Genomic DNA, 18,696 nt, shown 5'->3' with positions numbered 1-18,696 from the left:
CCCACTATATATTGCCCACATGCAGTTTCTATCCCTCTGTTCACCTCCCCTTCACGTGGCTATCAAAATATGCCTTAAATGTTGCTGATGTTCCTGCTTCCACCACCTGCAGTGGCAGTATGTTCCAGGCAAACAGAACACTAAAACATTTTCTCCACACTTTTCCCCTAAACTTTCTGCCTCTCATCTTAAACCTGTGCCCTCTTGTAGTTGTTCTTTCCATCCTTGAAAAAAGCATCTGACTATCCACCCCATCTACGCCTCTCAATTTTGTCAACCTCTATCAGGCCTCCCCTCAGCCCCCACCTTTCCAGTGAAAACAATCTGAGTTTATCCAATCTCTCCTCATTAAAACCTCCAGACAAGGCGACATCCTGGTAAACATTCTCTGCACCCTCTCCAAAGCATCCACATTCCTCCTGGTAGTGTGGCAACCTGAACTGAAGGCAATATTCCAAATGCAGCCGATCTTAAATTTTGTATAGCTTCAACATAACAGGCTGACTTTTATATTCAATACCCCAGCTGATGAAGGCAAGAGTACTGTATGCCTTCTTGACCACCTTATTGATCTGTGTTGCCACTTTCCAGGATCTGTGGACCAGCACGCCCAGATCCGTCTGCAATGCTCCTAAGGGTTCTGTAATTTATTGTACAATTTGTACCTGAATTTGATCTTTCAATACTTTTCATTTTCTAATTTTGTACATCTAACATGTGGAGTGATACATGTCTCAGTAATACCATCTCAGTGTTTTACAAAGCAGATGCTGCTGATATTGAGACCTTGTATTTTGGTTAAGGAACTTCGGTTCCCATTACAAATGGTTTTCCAGTGATAGGCAAGTATTCATTCTCCAGCAAATGGACAAAAAGGGACACAAAGAGCAAAACTAAAGAACAGACAGTCTTTCAGGGGTATTCTCAATATTCCTGCTCTCAGGTTAGATAGTAAAACAAATATTCTGCCTCTGTACTATGCTGAAGTGACCCAGATTCACCTTATCAAATTATGTTCTCTTCTAAAGGTTAGACTATTCCATGGACAGTAGAATGTTTTGTTAACAGACAGGTTCAGAACTAATTTCTACCCCTCGGCCATTCAAACATAGCAATGAAGGTCTGACTTAAAAGAAAAATAGTTGAACCTTTGTTTGAAGCTATAAATATTTCCCAGGTTTCAAACTGAATGACTCATCTGACTTCATGTTATGCATCCACTTCTGACTCACCGTGCCTATTTGTAATTTGTAGCTCTTTATAAAAAATGCCAATCACAGCTCTGGCTGGTAGAACATGACACATTCATTGCATTTCTGGTTTTTGCTCATATTCTGTTCATCAGAATTGGTCTCCTGGAAAGTTTGAAATCTACCATCTTAACCACATCATGATCCTGCTGTATCTCTCGTTCTAAGAAAAATGCAGGGCAAAAGTCTCAGTTGGTACAGATTTATAGTTCATGCAGCCCTAAAATGGTTCAAAATATAGCATGTCCTCTGTAGACAGAAATCTTGGAATTTGAATACATGTCACACCTTTTGACCATTGTAACAGTGGTATGGCCGACCATCAAAAGCAAATGATGGAATGTCCCTTCCTCCAAGTCTTTGTAATTGACGTACTGAATGTCTAACGCTCATCTAATTGAATGTCACTGTAATGGGCGGCATGGTGGCTCTGTGGTTAGCACTGCTGCCTCACAGCATTAGGTGACCATATGTGTGGAGTTTGCACATTCTCCCCATGTCGGTTTCCTCTGGGTGCTCTGGTTTCCTCCCACAATCCAAAGATGTGCAGGTTAGGTGAATTGGCTTCAGGGATGTGTAGGTTAGGTGCATTAGTCAGGGGTAAATGTAGAGTAATAGGGTAGAGGAATGAATCTAGATGGGATACACTTCAGAGGATCAGGGTGGACTTGTTGGACCGAAGGTCCTGTTTCCACACTGTAGGGATTCTATGAACATTTCCTACTACATGAATGCCTCGATTATAACTTTAAAAATAGCATCAAGTTATTGTCCAAGAGATTTATTTGGAAGCAGTAGCATTCAGGACGCTGCTCCTTCGTCAGGTAGCAGGACCATAAGACACAGAATTTATAGCAAAAGATTACAGTGTCTGCAACTGAAGTGATATATTGAACAAACCTAGATTACTGTTAAGTCTTTCATCTTTTAGAACGGGTTTGTTCAATATATCATTTCAGTTGTATGATACTGTAATCTTTTGCTACCTATTCTGTGCCCTCTGATCCTGCTCCACAGCTACCTGAAGAAGGAGCTGCACCCCAAAAGCGAGTGTTTCCAAATAAACCTCTTGGATTATAACCTAGTGTTGTGAGATTTTTAACTTTGTCTACCCCAGTCCAACACCCGCACCTCAACATCATAGATTATAACTTGTTCGTTTTTGACTCCGTGACATCTACAAGTGTTCAAAGTATGGGAAAATCTCAAAGTCTCCTCGATAAATTAATCAACCTACGGTTGGAAGCTCAAATCGCCCTAAAGGACATTAGTGAACCAGATGGGTTTTTCCGACAATCAACATGGTCATCATTCGACTCTTAATTCCAGATTTTACTGAGTTTAAATTACATCATCTGCCGTGGCAGGATTCAAACCCAGATTCCCCTAACATTACCTAGGTTTCTAGATTAACAGTCTAGTGATTCTATTGTCTCCCCATGTATTCAGTCTGTTCAAATTGTTGAGTTCATTCTGTGCTACTTGACTGCCTGATCTCTTTCAAAACATTCTGAGCATTATCATTTGTAGGCACCCTCTTGTCACTTTTGGGAGGCTGAAAAGTTAATTTCCCTTTCATGTTCATACCTATATGCTGATTTTTACTGAGAAAAATCTACACTTATTTCCGCAATCAGTTGTCTATTAGATTGAATGGTACTTTGGTTTTGTTCACCTGATCTGAGCACTGGGAAGATATGTTACTCTCAGGTATTTTGTTGTTACACTGCACCATTCAAAACTATTTTTGTTAACTTCAGGAGGTGTTGTTATTGTTGTTTGTGAATATTCTTGTGGAATGGGGAAAGTACAGTACATAATCAAATGCATGTCAAACAGTCCATTTGACAAGAATAGCCACGCTGATTGACAGTGAAGGTTTATGTTTTTTTTAATAGAAGGGAAACAGACAATCTGGTTGATGATTGTCTCTAAACACTACCCCCAGTGCTTTACAATAATTATCCAGCTCTATTCTTGAAGATTTATTTGCACATGCATAGACACACCACTACGCCACACACCTCATTGAATCACACACGCACCACACACATACCTACACCACACACAAACAGTTGTACCCCCCACGCTCAATGATGTATTAGATGTCAGTCATTGAATTGCTTCCTTTGTTCAGAGTTCAGTCACCTTACACCAAATGCTTTCATTTTCAGAATCATTGAACTCATAATGGGTAGACAACACAAGCTCTTTGCAAAATCCCCTTTTTGACAGAAAAGACATTCAATATGTTTTGGAAGTATATTGTTTTTAAGGGAGCAATTTAATGTAGCCAAAATTACTGACATTACAGATTCCATGTTCATTGTCTTGGCAGTAATCTGACAGAACAGATCACCGCCCATTGTGGAACTATGCAATGAAATGTAACCAATTTGAATAACAACAACTTGCATTTATGGAGCACCTTTGGTTATAAAAGAAAAATCTGCCCATTTATTATTCAAAGCAAAATGTTTCGACACTCATGTAGATGAAATGATTTACAGTAATAATTGCCAATATCAGCTAACTACAACACTGCATTTACCCACTATGTGGAAAACTGTCCAGGTATTCCCTGTCCATAAAGAGTAGGACATTTTCAACTTGTCCAATTACCATCATGTCAGTCTACTCTCAATTGTGAGCAAAATGATGGGAATGTTCATTGACAGTGTTGTCGAATGGCACTTGCAAAAGAATGACCAGCTTACTGACGCCCAATTTGGATTCTGCCAGGATCACTAGTTCCTGATCTCATTATACCCTTTTTCCAAACATGGAGAAAAAGATGCTGATCTCCAGAGGTGAGACAAGAGTGACTGCACTTCATAGAAATACAGCTTTTAACCCAATACGACATGAAGGAACCCTTTCAAAACTGATAAACCATGGAGAAAACTATCTGCTGGATGGAGTCAGACCTACCACAAAGCAAAATACTTATGGTTGTTGGTGGTCAATTATCTCAGTGCCTGGTCCTATCTATAGAAGCTCATCAGGGTTTTTTCATCTACTTCATCAATTCTGAAAAGTTCGAGGAGCAAGAAAATCGACGTTTCCTGATGAAGGGCTTTTGCCCGAAACGTTGATTTTTTTGCTCCTCAGATGCTGCCTGACCCACTGTGCTTTTCCAGCACCATTCTGATTTCCAGTATCTGCAGTCCTCACTTTTGCCTAATTCTGAAAAGTTGTCTCTAGGTGACCAAAGAGAGTTGATGTCATTAGAAAGGTGTTTGCCAGGTCCTATGAGACCACTGGAAGGCAAAACTTCAAGGCAGTGGAAACCTCACCGGGCAATGTTTTCGAATGCTGAACTTTGAGTTATCTTCCAGGAAGAAAGTAAATGACCCAGAGATGGTTATACAATTGCAGGTTGCAGCTTTGCAGAGATCAGTGATGTTTGAGTAGCCAGAGGAAGCCATTGGGGGTGAATGAGGAGAGTGCAGGGCACAACTAGGGCAGCTTGGTTGTAGAAGGCACTCTCCAACTCAGTGGGTGTACTGAGAGAGGCAGAGCTACAGGCAAGATGTCTGACCATCAACGCTAATGCTAATGCTCGTCTTTCTATGGACATACCAGCAGAGCATTGTGGAATAACAGAGCTGGAGTTGTCACCACTGGGAAGTGACTGCTACTTTATGCCTTAAGGACAATATTGACACTCAAATTCTCTGGGCCAATCAGGGTTTCTCTGGAAATCCATGTAATTTCCCTCAGACAGTAGCCATCGCTGCCTAGAGGAGATTGTGGATGCCATTTATTGTTGGGCTGCCACCTACAGAGCTGTAACTGAGTTTCTCTAGGTGAAGGGGGTCATGGACTGTATAGTGTGGATACTGAAGCTCTCTAACAGCTGTGTGTGTGTGTGTGTGTGTGTGTGTGTGTGTCTGTCTGTCTGTCTGTCTGTGTGTGTGCGCGCACAGCTCTCAGGAAGCTGCCAGGACTCAAACTCAGCCAGGATTGGCTGATCAAGCCAGTCAAGTACCTGAATCCCGGTGTCTACTCTCACTGACAGTCTGTTAATTGGCTGTTAATGGTGAAAAAGCAAGGGGGTGTTCCACCATCCTTCTGATGTGCATTACTTCCCGACATAGGATCTTGACACAACCAGTAAAATCCTGCCCAAGATATGCTTATTAGTCATTATTATACAAGAATTAATTATCTGTTTATTGTCTATGGATGGACAGAAATTCCTAACCCAGACTTTGTCATTTTTAGTGTCTATATTATTCATATTGCTCTGTGTACCTGATCATTCAGAAAGCTGACAACAGAAGGTATTGTTTTTATTTTGTGGTTGTCAAGGTGAGAAATTGCATGGTGATGAGGAATGAGCACGATTCCAATTTTGGCACCCTCCCAAATTTAATATCAAGCACTCCCATGTCGAATATAACAATGACAAGGTTCAGAATGAAGTTCCTCCTATTGAGATCTGCCAATGGAACTACAGCACTCTTATAACTGCTGGTATCATATTTTATTGAGTACTGTTTGAAAGTTGAGTGGAAGATTAACATTCTCGCCGTTGATTTGACTTACTCTGAGACAACTTTCTCTTATAAAGTTTATAATTATTTTCTAGCATACACTACAGAAGTGGCATTTATATTTTGAAGAAAGATTTATCAACTTGCATTTCGTCAGTACTTTTGGATTTGATTATTGTTATTTGCTGCTTCACTTAGATGCAGTACATTCTCAACTGAAGTCCAAAGGCATTCAATTAACTTTGGTAAGTTCAGTCATTATATTTGAACTACTTTGTTACATATTATTTTATGACCATGTATAAATATATGTATACATATATCATCTTTTACATTAATGCTATGACAATAAATCTATAAAAATTTTAAATAAGTCTATGACATAAATCTGATGTTGAAGGAAGCTTTAAAAGCACATTTGCTATCTGTTATTGCTTCTTCTCAATGTGGTTTTGAGAGAAAAAAATGGTTTAAGGTTTCTGAGGAATTGGCATTTGCATTTCTACTTTAATGTACAACATACTCTTTCATTTTTTCAAATTTTGTGTCCAAACTTTCATGTGTGCATGTTTATCCACAAGGTGATTGATACTCAAGCTTGTTCTGGCCTAAAACACCAGAATGTTGTCTTCTCTTCTACTCTTTAACTTCAGTGCTCTGACAGATTTTTTTTGTCATGTGAGTATTTGATTAATACCTTTTTAGTCTCACTCCACTTTCTTTGGGCAGATTTCAAATTGGCTTCTGCTCTATGGGAAGGTTGCACTGTTTCCAAATGTGGATGTCAATTTGACATGCATTTTCATTTGACATGCATTTTTATTTGATGTGTATTTTTATTTGATGTGTATTTGTAATTTGAATCCTACAAAGTTTGGAGTCAATCCTTGTTCCTAACACAAAGTTTCTGCTAAATAATTAACAAACAAATCAATAACAAAACTTAATTTTCCAATTCAATATTCCTGGTTAATTCAGCTGAGATTTAGAGAGGAAAGGACTCCTGAGTCAGCGGTTTGTCGTTCTCTGCTGTACAATTTTTCACTTTCATCTATTCTAGGTTTAGATAAGAAGAGACTTAGCGAAAAAGAGAACCAGTCTGGTAAAAATTGTTAATATTTTTGTTACGGTAGGATGTGATTTTTTTATCATTAAACAATTAACCGTAATACAATATCCCTTTTATAGCACACTCAGTTCATGAGCAAGTTATGAAATGTTTTATTTGAACTCAAGCCATTAACGTGATTGTGACCATCAATTTTCCATATTCTGTTTTTGTCTTTGTTTCAACCGATCCTAGCTTTCCCTATTTCCTTATCTAATAGTGACTTAGATGCTGTTGGCTTCTTATAGATAACCAGTACAAAGTACATTCGTCTTTACTATCAGTAACCTTTGTGGTGATTTACTTTCTCATGTGCCAGTTAAACATTTATTCCAATTACTTCATAGATTGGATTATGAAATTGAGTAGTTCAAAATAATAAATATGCATATAAAATTGATTCCAATTCAATGGGATAGGGTTTTTTCTTCACTACCCAGGAAGTACTTAACCAGTTTCTATAAAGGCCCAAGATTACCCATTTAGTTGGTGAAGGTCAAAGTGTACTTTCATGACTGAGGGAATGTACCCTTTATCGACACACTAAGTTCCAAGCTGTTGTTATCACCCTTATAATGGATCTTGGCCCAAATCACTTCAGTTTTGGAATAAAGCAAAAATGAATTCATAGATATGCTGCACAGTTACTGTTTAATAGTCATGTTCAGGCTGGCTGGCCTCTACTGTCCATTCTCAGTTTCCTTGCAATAGTGGTTTTAGGCCTGAAATAACTCCACAAAGGCCAGTATCCTGTCACCAAGTCACCCTTTATTAACACATGCACAGTATATGACACACATCCAGTTATCACAGAACCTCTCACGTGAACAGAAAACCTGACGTTCCTGGTTATATCTGTCAGCCAGGGGTCCCTGATTAGATAAGATTAACAGCTCTGATCAGGGAAGTGATTCTCATTCAAGTCACTACAGGACCGTCTTGAGCAAGTGGTTTCCAATATTACTTTAAAGGCCAATTCAGTTAATCATGGTTCACTAGTAACCTTCAGGAAAGGAAATCTGCCATCCTCACCTGGTTTGGCCTGCATGTGAATCCAGACCTACACAATATGTATAACTGTTAACTGCTCTCCAGGAAATTAGAGATGAGCAATAAATGCTGGCCCAGCCAACAACACTTGTAAATGAATAAAAATAAATGTCAGGTTAAATAAGAAGGACATTTGTGAACCAGTTTTTAATTAATCCAATGTTTTCATGGCCATTTTTACTGACACTTCAGTTGTATAATCGCAAAACGTTTTAGTTTTTTTCTGTCAAGTGTAAAACACAATAAATGGGTATACATTATAAATAAATATATTAGACACAAAGTTATGATATAATGCAGAAGATATTCATAAATAGAAAAACAACATGTTTAAATCAATGTTTGTTGTTATAGGAAAAGCATTAGCAAATCCTGCAATGAAGGATTATCTTCTTCAACACTGATCCCATAAATTGAATTTGAATCACATACGTCAATGGGTGAAGTAGTGCTAATCAGACAATGGTGAATTATTTTTTCAAAGTGAACAATATAGAGGCTTAAAATATTCCTATTAACAACACACACAACTGATGGTAATTACTATGTTTCTTTTACATAATGAAGAAAATAAGATTGACATCAGAAGACACTAAGGATATATCATCATTCAACACAATGAACTATCAAGTGGAATTCCGAAAGTGATCATTCTCATATTTCTCACCTACAAGAATCACACATTCTGGGAACTCTTTGAACATTGGTAACATTTGCAGCTTATCTGGAAATGTCAAACCATTTAACTGGAGATGCTTCATTCAGCTCCAGACAGGAGCTGCTGAATTTAAATGAACCCTGCTCAAGTATTAATAACTTAGACACTCAGACGTCTTCAGAAGCCAACAATAAAATACAGTGCAATGGGACAAGGTTAGATGAAAGCTCTCGCCAGTTCACAATAATTCCAAGCAAAACTGAAGATATGTGTGGCTGGGGCTTCCTGAAGCCCAAATGTTTGCAAATGTTCAATACACCGAAAGGAGTGCTCTTCTTCCTCTGCAGTGCTTCTTTTCTCCAAGGAATGATCGTGAATGGATTTATTAATACAGTGATTACCTCAATTGAACGGAGATTTGACCTACGCAGCTATCACAGTGGAATGATTGCCAGTTCCTATGACATTGCAGCATGTGTCTGCTTGATTTTTGTCAGTTACTTTGGCGGCAGCGGTCACAAGCCACGTTGGCTTGGCTGGGGGGTTCTAATCATGGCTTTGGGGTCAATAGTGTTTGCCATGCCGCACTTTCTGTCTGGTCATTATGTAGTCACTATATCTGAGAGTACTGGATTGTGCCAGTTGAATCAGTCTACATTGTGTGACAAAGGTTCATCCAGTTATTCCAACTACCGATTTCTCTTTATGCTTGGACAGTTCCTCCATGGCATTGGAGCAACTCCACTCTACACCTTGGGCGTGACCTACTTAGATGAAAATGTCAAGTCAAATTATGCTCCTGTTTACATTGGTGAGTTTAAGGCAAAATGATGATAGGAGGTTTTGTTATGCTGTACTTCCTGATGCTATTGTGAGCCATTGGTACGACCATCATGAAAGCAATTAGACTAGGAAAGGGTCATGCTTGTAAGATTTCATGTTGAGGTTGTGTGACTTCATTTCTTCAAAAAGCTACTAGCGCCTCTTTGGGAAACAAATAAATGTGCAGAGCGTTTCTTTAGGATTTTTCCTACTCTGTGGCAAAATGTTTGGTGCAAATAATAATTCTGCCTCATTATGCTGACATTTTACCTGTAACCTGATGAAATTCTTGCCAGTTCTGTCAACTAGTGTGTGAAAATTGTTAGCTGGAAATTCTGCTTCCAACTTTATGACTGACTCGTTAGATATAAAGGACCCAAACTGAAAACCCAGCCCAATCTTCAATAGCTACTTTGTGAAAATGGTCCACTGTTTTGATCATTTTGCACATGTTTGGGAACATTTCTGAAAGAGAATCCCACACTCCACTCCACTCCACTCCAACCCACAGTTTGGAAACTTGTTACTGTTCCAAATGGATACACCAAATTGTTAAGCTCCTGGGTGAGGAGTGATGATCTGCATCCCCTTCTTTTTTCATCCGACCTTCATTTGGTTATGACAAGGGGGTTTATAAAATCATGAGGAGCATAGATAAGATGAATGGCCAATGTCTTTTCCTCAGAGTTGGGGAGTCCAAAACTAGGGAAAGATTGAAAAGGGGCCTGAGGGTTTACGTGTTCACACGGAGAGAAGTGCTAATCTGAAATGAGCTGCCAGAGGAAGTGGTAAAAGCGGGTGCAGTTATAATATTTAAAAAACATTTGGACAGGTACATGGATAAGAAAGGTTTAGAGTGAGATGTGCCAAATGCAGAAAAATGGGACGAGTTACGTTGAGGAAACTTGACCGCCATGGATGAGTTGGGCTGAAAGGCCTGTTTCTGTGCTGTATAATTCTGAGGTTAATTTACAAAGAATCCATCCTTTGAGGATGCCTGTCTCACAGACACAATGAATTTGTGTTTTAGAAGGAGCCACGTTAACTAGGCATTCTTGAGTTAACAAATGAATGACTTCATTAGTTATTGAATGCGAAAAGAAATCCGAACACAACACATGGCTTTCTGCTGAAAGGAGCTTAAGTAGCCAGCTTCTTAGTTATCTTTTGCAGTCATGTCTTTCTAATGCTTTCCTGTGGTATTCCATGGGTCCCACACAGATAGCAGTGAATTTCCATCAACTGTCTTTTTTTTATGTCTATGGCCCTCCTCTTTTTTAAAGAATATATGTAGGGATTGAATGATTAAAATGTTCATAGCACTTTGGGGTTCTGATCCATCATCATGACAGTTATTACGCCTTTACAATTGCACAGGAAATTTGATCTTATGGGGCTGCAAGGTTTTTAAAAATGAAATAACTTTATTTTGTTGCCAGCATATAAAGATCATTAATTTGTACAAATCATTGCACAGGTTTGCTTAATTGCACATTCCCCAGACAAAACCTGCTTTCCTGTAGCCCTACCTCCTCCCCCGTAAATGTATATGTTCTGTCTAAGGGCTGGAGATCCCAGCTGAAAGAGTGCCACATGAGTCATCAGTCTATGAAGAATGCTCACTTTTATGGGAAATACAGGGTTGGAAACTTCTATAATTTTGTCATGTAACAGTAAATTGTTATTTATTGATGTGACAACAGAGGGGGATTGACAGAATGGGGACTGAAAATCTACTGTGGCTAACTAAAAAGTAACAGTGGTTCACTTGGGCACTGCTACCACGAGCTAGGTAAATGGGCAGAAATTTTCTTTATCATACTTGTAAGTCACTTAAATATTATTTTTAAAAATACATTGTAGTAACTAGAATTGTAGGACTTAATCATAATGAATCAAATTCCTAACAACTTAATTGAATCAAATGGTTTTTCAATATTGCCATGCCCTGGAATCCTGTCAGAAATTGTTTTTGCGACATGACCCTTAACAAATTAATGCTGTTGGAAGCATCCATCATTTATGTGCACACTTGTTTCCTTGTCCAAAGATATCATCATCCTAATTTTTTTCTATTGACAGTAAATTGGTCTTAAATTGAACTTCTCTAAGGCGACATTTTGCTGCTAACTAAGTGAGGTTTTACATCATTCCAACATCAATTTGACTTTACTAATCATTTGGCCAATGTGTCAGTAATTACAGGAACAGTTTGTTTTCAGTCGTCCCAATGTTCTTTCCAATATGAATAATCTGAGATCTGTGTAGGTAATTTCTGACTAAAGTACATGTCACTTTACAGGCTACAACTCTACTTACTTGGCTTTTCCTAGCATGCTCAGAACCTCACCCTATTGTGCAATTGGTGCCTTGTTTTACAACAAACATATTCCAGTTTTATCATATCAGGGTCATATCAGACATGGTTTCTCTCTCCACAGATTGTGCCAGACTTGCTGAGTTTTTTCCAGGGCACTCTGTTTTTATTTTAGGTTTTCAGCATCTGCAGTATTTTATTTTTGATTAGAAGAGTGCTCATTGATCATGCATTGATGACCCCAAAAAAGATGTTCCCTTTATTCTTATTTGGCATTAGTGTCGCTGACAAAGTCAGCATTTTTGCCCATCCTTAATTGCCCTTTGGACTGAGTGGTGTAAAGAGCACTTTCAGTCAGTTGGATAAAGATTGACATGCAGTACAAGTGATGTTATGTTGTATCCCTTTAATATAATCAACATTAATTGGGTGAAGAAATTGCTGCTGAAGTTCAAGATCCTGACCGTCTCTCTTTAAAATTATCAATTCACAGAATCTCAATCGTTTCATCCAAATGATTTGTCATGTTTTTTGTGTACATGGTATGCAGTATGACACTTAAAATATGATGAACAATGAATATCTGTTAGCTGTGCCATTTTTGTAAGAGGTAGATATATTTTACATGTCTGGAATCACACAAGTGCATGAAATTTCCTCTGCAGGCATTAGACCTGAAAATGCTTCTATTTCCCTGTCCAATCTACTAAAATCAAGTTGCATTCAAATTCTTTGCAAATCTATTTTGGAGTATGTATGACATCAAGTGGTGATAAATCAGCAAAATGACACTTAAAGAGTTGCAACCCAAGAAACAGCAGAAAATGATAAGTTATTTGCGACCTAAAAATCTGATTGTGAATTGAAGAATGCCTGAACAAAAACACAATTGCAGGAAACATATGTTTCAGGCTCCTTAACTTAGAAGCAGAGCAATTATTACAGCAGTCGTCCATTCATGCTGAAGATTGATAGGAAATCAAAATACCAGGATTGTTGGAGACGATTTATTTATAATACCAATAAAGAAAGATGCATATAGAATAAGAACAGTGTTAACATTTGTTTAGTAGATTCAGTTTCATTTGCAGCTCCTCAGATAACAAAGTGAAGTGATCTTTCCCTTCATGCAGGAAGACATGCATAATATTCAGGTCTGAATGGAAGACTGGTAAGGAGCATTTGTAACCAAACCCCTACCCCATCATTTCCTTCAACTCCCTTATAGATCACAAATCTGTCTAGCACAGCCTTGAATATATTCAATCACGTGCTCTTCGCTGCTGTCCGGGCTGGAGAATTTCAAAAGTTCACTAGAGAGGAATTCTCAGGAGTAGAAATTCCTTATCTTTCTCTTCAGTGGGAGTTCCTAACTTGTGAAACAACCCACTATTTTAAGGTTACTCCCTAAGGGGAGATAGCTTCTCAGTATCTACCCAATCAAGCCTCTTCAAAATCTCAGATCTTTTAATAGAATGCTCTCAATCTTCTAGTCTCCAATGCATGGAGGCCCACCCTGCTTCATCTTACCCCTCAAGACAACCCTTCATTTGTGAACATTCTTTGAACTGCTTTCAGTATCAGTAAATCCTTCTTTAAATAGGATAATGAAGTCCTATTTAAATCCGCTGTAGCGCCTCATATCTTGGTATTTAGACAATGCACACCCTCTTTTAACTAAGGAAGCAATTTTTGAGAAAAAGTATTATGTGTCACATAAAATAATGGGCAGGATTCGACAAAGTGGCGTGCTGCAACGCCCTCCTCCCCCCCACCAAATCTCCCAAAAAGAAAAATGATTCCAAATCAAATGGACTTTAAGAGGCCTATCTCCTGGTGATAGCACAAATGGCAATTAGTTCAGCAGCTCAATAGCACCACTCACAGTGGGGACTGCTGCTGGAACAGAATCAGGTCCATGAAGATCAGTGATAGTGCCTGGATTCTGGTAAGTTGCAAAATTTTGGGATGGAAATGGTTCAGACATCCTGGGGATAAGATTCTGAACGAGGGGGATAGGTATTGGAGGCCAAGCAGGGCAGTGCATAGGGGAGAAACATCTTGTGAATTGCGCCCAGAGAAGTCCTTCCAAATGAAGTATACCCCACACCACCCTTATTTTTGTAGTTGAGAGCAAAATGGCCTTAATACTTTAACCTGCCTGCCATTGTTGCCAGCCTTTAATGGGTGTGAGGACAGGTTGCTACCCGTAATTGCTGCGTATTTAGGTTTAGGATCTCAGTAGGTCTAAGGATAGGCATGCTATTGGACATTCTTCTAACCCTGATTTTATGGGGAATAGGTCATCAGAACGGCAGTGGGCTGGCCACTTGACCTATTTTATATATTTCCTGTGCAAAAAACACCCCCAGCTAATAAAATGCATCAAATCCAGAAATGTGTGCAAAGTTTATCCCTAGACCATAGCCTGATTTTTTAAATAAACTGATATGAATGACAGATAAAATGACTTCATTAGATGACATCTATCAGACTGCTTTTGGGGGGGTGGGGAAGACGCATTTTGTGGAAACTCGATGCCTTTCACTCATTGAGACATTGTACAAGAGTATCAAGAGGAAAACCAGCATTTTTTTTTTATTAACCCCCACACTACCACCTAAGTGCGATAGTGCTTATTTTTTCCCCAGCATCCATGGTGTGTGTGTGCAGGTGTGAGACACAGTGAAAGACACAAGGTGCACAAATCTTTATTCAATTTCCACCACCAGGAAGATAGGAAAACTCCCGGGTGGCCAGTGACAAACACTGCCATTCACATCAAAGGGCAGTGCTGTGTGATTAAAACAGTGAAGGGGAGGGTAGGGACTAAATCAAAATAGAGTTGGTGGGACTGAAGTGCAACCAAAAGCAGAGGAGGAGGTTTTTCAGAAAATCAAAAAGGGAGTGCAAACGCCCACACCCAATATACACGTGGTCCACGGACTCCACAGCGCCACAGAACAAGCAGTTGGGCTGGGAGTCCGTGAACCACCGCAACCTGCGGTTGCAGGGGACTACTGCGTGCAGCACCCTCCACCCCAGATCCCCGAGAAAAATCAGCATTTATATTGTATGTGAATAGAAAGCTGATTGGTTGGCAAGTGGGCTGTGATTGATAGAGGCATTGTCATTGCACAGCCAAGAGTGAAGGATGATTAGGCTTTGTTTAAGAATTTAAACCAGGCAGATTACCTCTGATAGATCAAGGCATGGCCTGAGAAATGAACCAATGAATCATTGTTGCAGTGATTGGAACCGTTGACTATGAGATTCTTGAAAGGGGTTGTTAACCTGGGCAAATCAGGAAGTCTTGGCTAACCGATATAAACAGGGCTTTTTATTTACACACCCCACACTAATGCCTAACTGTAGTAGTGCTTGTGGTGTGGGTGTGGGTCAGTGAAAAAGAAAAAAAATACATAGACAGGGGTTTTAGAATCTCCTCAGTTCAGGTGACTGACTCTGACCTTGCTGGCCATACTCTGTGCACTAGTTAAATAAAGGGAGATGGGATACTGGCCCCTATTCAATTATTTGAGTTGTCATCTGTTTTGTTGAGATGAAACAGGTACACTACATGTCCTAAATAGCCTCCCTCATTTCCTGTAAAGAACAGGGCCCTGTGCATTAGTCTATATAGTATCTAGTACCTGCAAGTGTGCTTCAGGGGTGGCGCAGTGGTTCAGTGATTCAGTGGTGAGCACTGCTACCTCACTGTGCCAAGGACCTTGGTTGAATAAAAAAAATCTAATTAACGTGGAGACATAGACTGTATGAGTAGAGGCAGGCCTTTCGGCCCTTTAAGCCTGTTCTGCTATTCAGTATGATCATGGTTGATCATTCAACTCCGTACCCTGTTCCTCCTTTCTCCCCATACACTTAGATCCTTTTAGCCGTAAGAACTCATTGAAATCATTCAATATTTTGGCCTCTTCCGCTTACTGTGGCAGGGAATTTTACAGGTTTACCACTCTCTGACTAAAAAAACCTTTCCTCATCTCAATCTAAAATGGCCTCCCCATATTGTCAAACTTTGATCACTTTTTCTGGACTCCCCTGTCATCAGGAGCATTCTTCCTGTCATTAACCTGTCTAGTCTGGTTAAAATGTAATCGGTTCCTATGAGAACTCCCTTCCCTTCCAAACTCCAATGAACATTGTCCAGAACAATCTAGTTTCTCTTCAGTCTTGCCATCCCAGGAATCAGTCTGGTAAACTTTTGTCATACTCTGACCATGGCCAGAACATTCTTCCTCAGATAAGGAGATCAAATTTGCACACAGTACTACTGGTGTGGTCTTACTAAGGCCCTGCCCATTTGTAGCAAAGCCATCCCTGCTTCTGCACTTGAAGCCTCTTATTATGAAGGCCAACATACCATTTGTCATATTCACTGTCTGGTGCACCTGTATGCTTACTTTGAGCGACTGATATACAAGGACACCCAACTCTCATTGCACCTCTGCCTTTCCCAATTATATAATAATCTGCTTTCCTGTTTTTGCTACCAAAGTGGATAACCTCATATCTATCCACATTATACTTAATCTGCCGTATACTTGGCTATTTGCTCAATTTGACCAGATTAAATTGAAATCCATAACAGACTGATTTGGAGATGCCGGTGTTGGACTGGGGTGTACAAAGTTGAAAATCACACACCACCTGATGCAGTGCTCTGAAGGCTCCTGCTTCCAATTAAACCTGTTGGACTATAACCTGGTGTTGTATGATTTTTAACTTTATAACCAGACTGATTGACCTTGATGTATTCGGATGAGTTGTAGTCCTACACTGGAGATGAGTTAACCTGATCACATAACACAGAATTCAAATAAGCCACAACTATTCCTTCAGTTCTACTGTGGCCTCTGACACTAAAGTAAACAGGCTAGGAGCACCAAAGTGTTTGTTCCCTTTTAAAACCACCCACCAGGATGTAGCAAGGTCTTTCGCACATGCATCTGCCACACACAGCGTAGAACCCCAAACTTGGAAGGCATTAAAATTGTTTCCTTGTTTCCTCCAATAATCAAAGAGATGACCCTGAGAGGAAACATTGGGGATTTTCCATCCAAATTGGTTTTGAACCATCTCATTTTATGTTAGAGCTGTGTGATTTGATTGAAATCTGTACCATATTGAGAGCAGTTATGTTCGGTTTAAATTGGACGCCTGCGGCGAAATCATTGCTATGCCTCTCACTGAAGCCGTGAACACTATCATTTCAGTGCTACCACTATCAAACCTCCCCTGAGGTTATTCCATAAACTCTGCCAGATAAAGACGCTGCCTCTCAGCCCCTTGGCCAGCTTTTTTGTTTGAACTTCTAAAGCTTCAGCTGCACCGTCCCATTTAGAAAAGCAGCTGAGATTTCATGAAGTATGTTCAACACAATAGTTGCACTGAAAGCCAAGTTATATTCTTTATTCACTTTGCATCTCAAAGCAAAATAAAAGAGCTTTATCAAGCACTCTAACAAGTTTTTCAGTGTTTTGAAGAGGCCATATTACAGAGAAAGAGATGGGAAAACGGCAGTTTGTTAACTCTAGGTAACAGAACATTTTCCCAATTCAAACTCTCAGTCCCATTGTCAAGTATTGCCTGATCAGATATAGTATAGTCAATGAAAGTTAAAACGCTTCACTTATTACAGCCACAATATATTCCAGATGCCAGCAAACCACAAGCTGTGAGAGTGGCAACTAGCACCAAATTATAGACAATTTCATGCCGTGCCGATACCTACTGGAAACTGGATTGTGGTTTCTTAAAGTCCTTTCATTTGGTCGAGACTAGAGGCTGTCATTCTATTTGTCCTTACTGGTAGAAAGAGAATGTGCAAAGTCACTTGTCCTTTGACTTATTGTTAGTCAGAAAGAGTTCCAAGAGTGGAAACTGGAGAAAAATGGTTTCAACATGGATGGGCATGATCTCTGCCGCGACAGTAAAAAACAACAAGAAAGAACATACTTCAGCAATCTGTTTCTAAAATTAAACCCTCATGCTTCCTCTGGGAACTTTAGCATTATTTTGCAATGGATAGTCATTTTATGTTTGACAGACTTATTGAGGTCTCTATTGTAGAGTGTTAGCACAAGTTAGGTAGATGAAGTACACTTTAATTATAGCAATCCTTCTGAATTGAGCTCCTAAAAGGCCAGTGGACCTTATACTTTTCTTAACAAGACTGGATAGATTCAGAGTTTAAAAAGCACATACCACCAAATTATAGTACAACAGGTGCACAAGCTTTCGGAGCACTGCTCTTTTCTGGTGTTGTCTGCTTTTTAACTTTGTTCATCCGAGTCCAACACTGGCACCTCCAAGTCATATATGGATTCAGAATGTGAGCCATCAACCATTGTTGTAATGTGTAACCAATAGTCTCCCCCACCTTCCATCCTCATAGACTTGTCTATTTCAATCCTGTTCAGTGAGGACTGGGACAGAATAGACAAGTCATGATGGGATCCAAAATAATCAGGCAGTGTGTAGCTGATGGTATGTTTGGCATCACAGACTACCTACATGTTTTTTCAAGCAGTGTCTTTAACAAATCAACAAAGGGGTTTGATTTCTGAAGGCACACTCAGTTCTCTTTGTTTCCTATAAATTGTCATTCAGACCTTGGGAAAATACGCAATGATAGAATACTGTGTTCTCCTTGTTCTCCTCTTCAATTACCATTGAGAGTAAATGAATAATCTACATAGCACAATAGTCTGACTGGCATGTCTACAGACAAGCACAAGCATGGAGAAGTCTCTACCTGGTCACTGAAACTGATTTGCAGTAAGAAACTGAGAAGCAATGAGAATCTCAAATTACAGATAATATAGTTTGAAATGTTAGCCCTCAGTCCCTTTATAAAATGCTGCTGAATCAAGCCTTTCTCATGGTGCATTTAAACTCCACCGATTCACATAGAGCCAAAATCACTTTGTGACTCTGTTTATCTGGAAATTGAGTGTCAACTCCAGAGCAAA

The 18,696-nt window shown here is 39.4% G+C and overlaps 1 protein-coding gene across 3 annotated transcripts in view; it reads left to right on the top strand.

Moving 5' to 3' along the window:
• Window positions 1-18,696, top strand: part of slco4a1 (solute carrier organic anion transporter family, member 4A1) — a 116,170-nt gene that overhangs the window by 54,861 nt on the left and 42,613 nt on the right. The window contains exons 2-4 of one of the 3 annotated variants that reach the window (XM_043710617.1): window positions 5,948-5,994; window positions 8,262-8,372; window positions 8,475-9,376. In XM_043710617.1, coding sequence (XP_043566552.1) covers window positions 8,638-9,376 — 739 coding nt within the window. In that variant the 5' untranslated portion in view covers window positions 5,948-5,994; window positions 8,262-8,372; window positions 8,475-8,637. Of the gene's footprint in view, window positions 1-5,947; window positions 5,995-6,330; window positions 6,428-8,261; window positions 8,373-8,474; window positions 9,377-18,696 lie in introns of all 3 variants that reach the window. The other 2 variants (XM_043710619.1, XM_043710616.1) reach the window with 2 other exon arrangements.

Source organism: Chiloscyllium plagiosum, chromosome 20 (genome assembly GCF_004010195.1).
Source record: "Chiloscyllium plagiosum isolate BGI_BamShark_2017 chromosome 20, ASM401019v2, whole genome shotgun sequence".
Taxonomy (NCBI): domain Eukaryota; kingdom Metazoa; phylum Chordata; class Chondrichthyes; order Orectolobiformes; family Hemiscylliidae; genus Chiloscyllium; species Chiloscyllium plagiosum.
This window is presented reverse-complemented; position numbering and strand designations above follow the sequence as displayed.